At 39.4% G+C, this 9815-nt stretch overlaps 1 protein-coding gene across 1 annotated transcript in view; it reads right to left on the bottom strand.

The window, feature by feature from the left end:
- The window catches only part of LOC107092360 (supervillin-like), a 75003-nt gene that overhangs the window by 37321 nt on the left and 27867 nt on the right, over positions 1-9815 (bottom strand). The window contains exons 3-8 of the mRNA XM_015386804.1: positions 9468-9616; positions 8447-9251; positions 2957-4267; positions 1932-2105; positions 1782-1819; positions 169-233 (exon numbers count right to left, since the gene is read on the bottom strand). Of these exons, the coding sequence (XP_015242290.1) occupies positions 169-233; positions 1782-1819; positions 1932-2105; positions 2957-4267; positions 8447-9251; positions 9468-9616 (2542 nt within the window). The remainder of the gene's footprint in view (positions 1-168; positions 234-1781; positions 1820-1931; positions 2106-2956; positions 4268-8446; positions 9252-9467; positions 9617-9815) is intronic.

The raw sequence follows: 9815 nt of genomic DNA, 5'->3' as shown, positions 1-9815 counted from the left end.
TATATATATATATATATATATATATATATATATTTCATGCAGATTTATAAGTTGCTCAGTGAAAGTAGCAGAAAGTAAGTTCAGCTTATTTATACAACAGTAACTTGTCTTAAAAGGTAATCAGTGTCAGATATATATCCTACAAGAGGGAAAAAGGCAAATATGTACCCTGAAGAGGGACCGTTTTGCAGCCACACTCATCTTGGCTCTCTCGTCCACTTTTTCTTCATCTCCTGAAAATATAAACATTAAGTTCCAAAACATTTCTTTTCAAATAAAGGACATAAAGTTTTAGTTTAGCCCTGTTTAGTCTTTGGCTACGTTCACACTGCAGGCCTTGGTGCTCAATTCCGATTTTTGTGTGAAATCTGATTTTTTTGCTTTGCTGTTCACTTTTCCGAATATATATGCGACTTGTATGTGATCTCCTGTGAAAACTGCATTCATACAACTTAAGTGTCCCGCATGCGCAGTAGAGGACGCAATGACGTCACAAGCCAGCGTGCTTCGTGTTTATGGAAGTAGACATAGATGTAGTGCTGGAGCGCATCTAGCTATCTTTCCCAAGCTTAAAACCTAATCTTTTCAAGATGGTTAAAAAACAAACAGCTCTCCGCATCATCCACCAGGATGTTTGTTTTTTTTGCCACTTCTTTGTAGCAAGAAGCAGAATAGCGACCTATGTCGGTTACTAATGGCGTTCAGGTCGGACAAATACGACCTCGCCGTTCAGACACAGGTAGCATTTGAAAAGATCAGATTCGTATCTGATTCAGGACCACATAGCCAAGTGGCTTGGGTTGAATTGGGAAAAAAATCAGATCTCTGTTTTTAAGACTGTCATGAAAAGATCAGATCCAGGTCGCATATGGGCAAAATAATCGGAGTTGGGTCACTTCAGGCTGCAGTGTGAACGTACAGTAGCCTTTGTTGCGCCTCTCCTTTCCCCTTTAGCTGCTTGTATCCACCCCTCTTCAGTCTGGATTCATGCTTCTGTTTCCATCACTTCATCATCAAACCTATAAGAAACCAACTTTGCTTCTGTATCTGCATTTGGCTCCTCTACAAACATCATCTAAACCAGCATAGCAGCATTTTGCTGCAAATAATTATAAAGGGAAGTAAAACATAAGATGTTTAAGGAACAATTTTTCTGTTGCATGATAAAAAAAAAAAACCCTAGTAAAACAATCAGGGCTAAAATCAAAGAAAAAGAACTATGAATAAGGTTTTTCTGCAGCAATCCAGAACTGTGCTAAATACACTGCCCTGTGTGTTTAAAATGACAGGGAAAAAACCTACTGTTTTGATGCAGTGTTTAATGCCAATGTAAATGTAAATATTGACAAAGAAAAAAATATTTCACAATAAAATTTAGATTTTTTTGTTATATTTTTGCTAAATTCTTCCAACATGGATATCTACCCTTAATAATAAATAATTTAATTGAAAGACTTCCTAACATAACTATAAATCAGAAACCCCATCTGTTACGCTAAAGTTAAATATACTTTTATGTGCCAATATAGCATGAGCTTGAAATGCCTTTTTGCAATCAACACAATCCCTTCCAGTTGTTGTTATTACAGGCAATTACTCCTTTAAATCAGGGCTCTACTGATTCTTTATCTATAAACCCAACATGATATCAGAAATTCCAGAGGTTAGATGTTTCAAAACACTCATGTGTTCACTGTATTTCACTAAATAATAACTAATTACATAATATAATTTAGATCTCAGATCTTCAAAAGATTTCTCTGTTATAAGACTGTAGTTACCTTCAGCCTCTTGTAGTTGCGATGGGCTTAGACGTGATCTGGGGGAACAGAATGAAACGTTAACATCACAGACAATTTTTCTTTGGCTAAGGGAACTGAATCCCTATGGTATGGGACTATGGACAATAATAAATAGCCTTATCTACCTACCTGTCGGATTCCAAACGCTCTGCTGAAGTGATAGGCTGAGTCCTGAACCTTTCCGACGTACGACTTTCTCCTGGAGTAATATAACGGCGAGGCCTTCGAGTCCCCCTGTCCCCATAGATGTTGCTGCTACCTTGCTCCACATCCTTGGCTGTGATGTCTGCTTTACTTGTTTCTCTTTGGTGGATGGGTTTAAAATGTATGACCGAAGCATATAAAGAAAGAGAAACCAGAAAAAAGAAAATGTTCTTGTTCATTTTACTCAAACCAGGGGAGAAAAGGCATTATGTGTAAATATTATAACAATCAATAACTGTAACCATTCAGGAATCATGTAGTAGTTCTGGCATGCCTGGGTTTTCATAGAGATCTTACATTATATTCAAAACATGCATTAAAAGGTAGCTCTCAATGTTGGTAAGTGGTTTAAGATTAACCACCTGCCAAAGTCTGCTGGAGATTTTACCACAGGATCTCACACTGAATTGTGCCGGTACAGAACATTGATAGTTGAGCATAACTGAACACTAGTAGTCTTTATTTTATGGTAATGTGCATTGTGTTGGGTCCAAGTGGGATACTGGTTAGCACTGTTATCTCTGCAAGAGAGTCCAAATCTTAGCTGGGGCCATTCCATGCAGACTGTATATGTTTTTTTTATCTATTTATTTTGGGAGCATTTTCTCACCCAGTATTTTAGTTTCCTTAAAAAAAAATGTTGATGTGAGTGCATACTTAGTTAATTCAGTCATTTGTCTCTTAGCCTGCCTTTGACCTATTGAGCTAGACACCAAACCTACCTATGATACTGAACAAGAATATTAAGAAATTGAAAATGATAGATGAAGCATGCATGAAGCAGTTAATTACATTCCATCTTAACTCCAAACAAACACAACAGACATGTTACATGCAGCTTTGTTGTTATAGGTATCAGTTAAACCTCAGTCATTCAGTTTTTGATAAATTAGACCAATGATGCTCTGAGAAAACGTAATTTAAAAAAGAGTTCATGCCAGCAAACCTACAGCTCTGGCTTCCGGTTGGCATTCTCCAGATAAGAATGTCGCAGCTGTGCTACTGACACCCTTGTGTCCAGGGTGCTTACTTCCCCGTTAGCCATCCCAGGTGGAGGGACAATTCTGACGGCCTCTCTCCTGTCCCCTCCTCTCTCAGTATGATACAATTTGGAGTGTTGGCTTACACCTATATCGGACATGGAGCGGGTTCGTATCTTGGGTTTGGGCCCTCCACTTATTTCCATGCTTCTTTGTTTAGCCTGAGGCAAAGAAGGGTCCCTTTGGAGGTAGGCAGCAGAGTCAAACCTCTCACGCTGTGTTAGCCCGTGGTGAGCCACCATCTCTTTCTTATTTTCGGGATATTTTTGTTGAGTTTGAAAGTCGTCCTGTTTCCTTGGGGTCTCCTTTGTTTGCAGCTCATATTGTCCTTGAAACTGTCCCTGGTTCTCCTGGGATTGCCTGAACAGATTTTGCTGATGCTGTCTTTGAAGGTCTTGCTGAATTTGAGCTCTATGTTCAACCTTTCTGACTTCATACTGGTTCTGCTCTGAGGGCTTATACCGATTCCTTTGGGACTCTTGATGGTGCATGGACTCCACTGTGTTATCCTGCCTTGCCTGATAACGTGCAGAGTTGTAGGCGGGTTGCAAAGATCGGGAAACTCCCTCCTCTTGGCTGTCATGACTGGCAATATTTTCTTTTACCCTTTCTCTGATTCTCTGAGCTTTTCTTTCCCTACCCCTCTCCCTTGGCCGTTCATAATCCCAGTCTTCCTCCACATGACTTCTCCTCCTCCACTCCGGGCTGGTGTTTTGCCAGTCAGTGTCAACATGCCGGCCCCTGTGAGTTTCATCTACGCTCCTTTCCCTTCGGCGAATTTCAGAGGGTAACACTGCCTTCCTGCTCTTTAGCAGGCCCTCTGTCTGTGCTTCTTCTTTTAGGATCTGTCTTGCTTCCATTCTTGCCTCCCTATGTGCAGCATACATTTGGTCAGTGCTCACCCTTCTTCTGGGTTGAACTTCTGGAACTCCTGATGACGTCACTGTTTGCATGGGAACGTTCATAGCCACACTTTGCTGAGAGTCCACAGCAGGGCCAGGTGGCTGATATTCAGTTGTTGTTGTGAAAGGAGCGGGATGGTGGCCCAGGGTGGGCTGGGGTTGTGGAGCAGTCCTATGTTGGGTGTGTTCTGAATGCTGTGTTGTATACGTAGCAGTGCTCCCATGGCTATGATGTCTGTTTTGGTGATGCATATCTAGACTTTGATCAGGGGGCTTCCGTGGAGTGTCTTCCCTTGAATACCGTTCCCTTACTCGGATTCTTGGAGAAGGAAGGCATACCAAACATTAAGTTTTTAGTTCAGCAAATGAATGAAATTCTCTTCTGGACCCACAACATAAAATTTACAAAATCTTATTTCAATTTAATTGAAATTATATCTATGAAACACAAACATTGGTAATATATAACACCAGACATGGAAGAGGTTACAATTATACCAAAAAATTAAGGTTACATTGCCATTTATACTGAACCTGTACAAACTAACTAGACCTTTCCTACTTCTGAGGTTTAATCAGGCATTGCGAGTCAGGTGTTGCAAATCAAACAAACTGGATAAATGGATCATTAGTTTCACTTTCACCTGTACAATAAAATTAGGTTTGGAGCAAATTAATTTTTAGTTATGGGCCATTTCAACATTAGAAATCATTATATGGTATGAAAGTGTTTTTCTCAGGTGGAAATAAAATAACTGCCAATCTTCCCCTGAGGTCTGGCCAGCAAAGTAGTGGGAGAAACTGAATCTCAAATGCTAGAAGCCCCATTACTATTTTGAAATTTAAATGTGTATAACTTAGGCATCAGGAAGAAAATCTGAAAAAAAAAAAACTGATTATGTATTGCTTGTTAGGAATAAGCACCAAAAAGGGTATTCCCTTATCTAAATGACTGACATATTAATTTGTCCATATAATAACAAACTATAGTTTTCCAAGTAGCATAATCACACAAACACCTCAAACTAGGAAATAAATCATTTAGTATTCTAGAATCAAATGTGAGATTATTTATCCATTAGTTTTAAAGCTTGGCCTTAAATGAATCAGGGTACAGTAATCTAAATAGTTACCCAGTATAATCTACAAAAGAATGTCTCAAAATATGAAAAAACAAAGCGTTAAACTTGCACAATTAAAGACAGAATTTTCTCCAAAATGATTTAAGACTGATTAATTTGGAACCTTAAATATCTCATGCTTATTAATTCTACTAAATGCAGCTGTACTCATTACCGCATCTTATTGGGAACTTATTACTATTCCAGCAATTGTATGAACCATCAGTACTGCATGTTTTCATATTAAATCTTTTGTGTGGAGATAAACATACTGTATAAATAATGCATATTCTATATGCCTGCTAGTTGAAAGAATAAGCAAATCTGCTAGAAAAGACATTTTAGTGTTGTTTAACCATAATTTAAATCCCAGCAAATCGTGCAAACCTTAAGGAAACTTGTCGAGGAAAAGTCTAGAACATAAGACTATCATGAGACCCACATCAGCTCCTAAATCCTTCTCTAGTGCTGCAAGATCAAGTAACAGCATGCCATGGGGGCTAAGTCTGAGTCCAGCTCTCCCTCCCTGATGTCATTATGCCAAATAGTAAGTCCAGCTATTTTCATCTCTAACCCAATGACCCCTTGTAGTCAAAGGTTACTCTAATCTCATTGTGGACCTCTAAGCAGGACATAAGTGACGGGAATCGGCTTTATCTAAAATGGCATGAAGTGCTTATACAATGATTGTGCTTCTTGAGTACTCAGTGGATGAAACTGCAAGTGTTGCTCACAATAAATATTTATAGCTATCTAAAGAGTCGCAAATCACTGATCAGAGTAACAAAGCACTTCCAAACATTTTACAGTTTACATCAGAGGGAAATGTTCATTCGACATAGATAAGAGCTTTTTGACAAAGTCTTACATAGAATGGTTTAACATGTTTGATCCACTTGGACCTGAAGCTACTTGGACTGTTCTTAAAGAAAGTAAAAACAGCCAAAGTGGTTTTATTCTATTTTGAATAATCAGCTGATCAACTACATTACAGTAATTTCAACTTCTTCTTTTAATGAGAGAATTAGGGTCCATCGTGGCCAGTCAAAAGCTTTCCGTTTAAGTTATTCGTTTTTTTATTCCCTGTTGCTAAATTATATTATATTTCCATGGTTTACAGTTTGCTGAAGTTTTGTTTGTTAGTAAGCAAAATGCTTTTGTCTCTATTCCAAAAAAAAAAAAAAAAACACAAAAAAACAACAACTGGACTTTCTTTTCCAATTTAAAGACGTTTCGCTTCCAATCAAGGAAGCTTTTTCAATTCAATTAAATTGTCAAATCAGCAAAGAATTCCAAAAGACAAAGCAGAACATAATGGTGAGAAGATTAAATGCAAAACCATCACCATCCCATTGTTGCTGAACTGTTTGAAAAACTCACAAGAATTTCTCCAAACACAAAAATCCCAGTGCATTTCAAACCAAACAAGACCCTTAGGCAGAAAGTAGTGCATCCTAAAGACAAAACCCCCAGACCTAAGATGCGTGGAATGGTGTATGCAGTTTAATGCAGTGATGAATGCTCTGATCTTTATATTGGACAAACCAAACAACCTCTTTACAGATGCATGGCACAACACAAGAGACTGACCTCCTCCAGACAAGACTTGGCTGTACGTCTACACCTTATGGACTAAGGACATTCTCTTGAGGACCAGAATGTTCACATTTTGGACAAAGACAGATGATTTGAAAGAGGTGTGAAGGAAACCATTTATGTTGAGACCAAGACCTTTCGCCTGGTCAGCCAGGCCAACAATGCCCCTAATCCCTACCACTTTCAAGACACATAGACCAGTATCGGGTATCGCAGGCTAACAAAAACCTCAACGACTCCCCATTACTAAGGGGTGGACCCTTTCTTCCGGTTCAATTTTCATGTTTCCAAATCCATTACAAGGCTTTGTTGGGCTGCTCTATAAAGGTTGGAACTCAACACAAATTCTGACATTTTGAATCGAAAAAGCTTCCTGGATGGGAAGCGAAAAATCTTCCAAAGTCCAGTGTTTTTTTTGTTTTTTTTTTTACTTTTTTGGAATGAGTTTAACCTGGATGACTGAGAATCTTTGCCAGCATTTTGTGTATATTAACTTAACAAGACCATGTGAATTGAGGTGCAATACTGCTCATTGTAAACATGATTCAATGTAAATGTGTGAGTTAGCAATGCCCAGCAAAGGCGTGAAAACTGATAAAACAAGAGTAGTTTCTATAATTTGAAGACTTTTGAGATTTTGTTTATTAAATTGCAACTATGAATAGAGTTGTTTTTATGTGTCAATAGGGTTGTTATTATATGTATGGATTGTCACAGCAAAGATTTTATTTTGTTGCTCCCAGAGCTATGCCTGCAGAGATGCTCCTCCTCTGTCCTGCTCCATTCTCTCAAACATTTTATTGTCTTTTTTTTATCCTGACCTTTGTTAAAAACTAGACCATCTTAAACAAGCAGGCGATCATAGTGAAATGCCAACAGGTGAGTGTAAATTACAACCAATCACAGCTCTCAGAGCCCAGCATCACACCTACCAATAGAATCAATCACACCTTCTCACTAAGAGGAGTTTCTGTCAAGTCTTTGCTTAAACATCTTAAGCTAAAACCCCTTAAAATGCATGTTTAGGCTAAGATAGAAGTTACCTAAAAAGTTGTCTTTGTAGAGAAGGGCCCTGCTTCTAAAACAGCTGTGAAGCTGAAAAAGTTGGGTATTACTGTGTTAACATCTCTAGATTTCTTTTAGAGACAAATACTAGCAAGGTATTTCAGACAAGTATTTAAAAACAATTTGTAAACCTAAAGTATGATCTCAAAACTTAGCAAAAAAGCCATTACAAAAATGATCAATCATTAGTACAATATTTTGTGATTATTGTAAAATCTGAATGGTATCTCTGGCTGAATGTGTTTTGTAAGCTGTCAACATCCAAATGGCCAAAATGTATCTTATTTGATAATACTGTCTGCAGGAAATGAGTGATTTCCCAGTGAAACAGTAGAACAAGAAAATGTGCCACCACAAAGGGCTGTATTGGTTAACAATAAATATTTCCTATTTACATTTGCTCTATTGTTATGAGAGCTTGTAGAGCCTCCAGAGGAACAATGTTTTCCAACTCTCCAAAAAAGTTTACCGTTTTTTCAAGGTAATTTGCATTACAAGCTAAAAATCGACTGATGAACTATACATTGAAAGTCATTGTGCATAAAATATCTAACTAGTTTAAAACTAATTTGGTAAAAAAAAAAATAGGTCTACAAAGTTTGATGTAAAAAATACTTGAAGAAGTAAATACTTTATAATAATAAACAAAGCTTTTGATATTAAAATGCTGTTGAAATAATTTTTAAAAGAATAAAAGATCAAATGTTTATACTCACCCCTGTCTATTGAGGATGCTTTGAGCCTGCTGCTCTATAAATAAATCTCCAGGTGAAACGCCATAACGTGTGGAGGGCAAAGATGCACGGCGGGCTGTGCGGGGAGAGCTTGGCACCGCTACGATTGCATTGTTTCTGGTGGAGGCGGGGCTTTGATCTCTGTGGTGGACGTGCTGCCTCTGTGGTGGCTGAGGCTCATGCTGTTCCGGCATCCGGCCTCTAGAGGTGATTGAGCGCTCCTGAGCTCCCCCTCTGCGATAATTCTCTACATTCATTGCTCTCTCCTGCTCTGAAGATTTGCCAGGCCTTTCTTGAGTTGGGGGTGGAGCTCGATTTGTGTGGGCGGACCTTGGTGGGTCAGCAGGAACAGGATCTGGCTGTGTTGCCATGTAAACCCTGCCCACTCCAGAGCGGTAAGGTACTTTCGGTTCTTGTCCATGAGCCTCCACTTCTGTTCTCTCTCGGTCTCTCCTGGCGCTGACCTGTCGCTCAGAGGTATCGGATTCACGCCGGGAGCGGTAGCGTGGGGTGTACTCATTGTCCGCTTCTTGATCAAGGAGGATGCCATAGCGTTCTGAAAGCTGCCTACGGCGCTCAGCTTTGTAGCGGGCAATGCGTTCAGCCTTGGAACTGAGGTTGGATGATGGACCTGATGTCGGTGTGGAGGAGGTGGATAATGTAACTGGATCAACGTAAACCACGACCGGATCTGTGCGTCCGCTGCCACCTTTCGCCTGGGTGGTTCTGTCTGGAGATGTCACCTTCTTCCGTGGCAGCTCGACCTCTTCTCGACTGTAGCGCCTCACTGGCATAAACAGTGGAAATACTTAATTCCTTGCACCTCTTTAACAAGCAAAGATTGGCAATTTCAAGTCTTGTTTCTCTAATAGTTTCTGGCTTATTTAGCTGACCAACAGATACATTTTTATATAATTAGGTATACAGCAAAGTTTATTGCTGACATAAAACAGAAATAGGTTGAATTCATTATTTAATTAGCAAAGCATGATGTCAAGCTTACCCATCCCACGAGGCTCACAGGGGTCTGAAGCACGGGTGTACCGTGGTGGATCTTCCTCCAACATTCTGTTGGCTACAAAACCACCTGGCACCAAAGCAGGTGGTGCTTCACTTTCAATCCCTTCTAGTCGCCTGGCTATTCTCTCTTTCCTATCAGAGACAAATGTCGGCCAAAGAAATTAATTAAAAGATGAACACTCTGTGGTGATCAGACACTGGACACATCCATCCATCCATCCATCCATCCATCCATCCATCCATCCATCCATCCATCCATCCATCCATCCATCCACCCATCCATCCATCCATCCATCCTTAATTTCCAAGCCAATATCTGTCCAAGCAAATT

This window comes from Cyprinodon variegatus, unplaced genomic scaffold (assembly GCF_000732505.1).
Source record: "Cyprinodon variegatus isolate N-32 unplaced genomic scaffold, C_variegatus-1.0 Scaffold17, whole genome shotgun sequence".
Classification (NCBI taxonomy): Eukaryota; Metazoa; Chordata; class Actinopteri; order Cyprinodontiformes; family Cyprinodontidae; genus Cyprinodon; species Cyprinodon variegatus.
The sequence above is the reverse complement of the archived record's forward strand: the minus strand, read 5'-3'. Positions and strand labels throughout refer to the sequence as shown.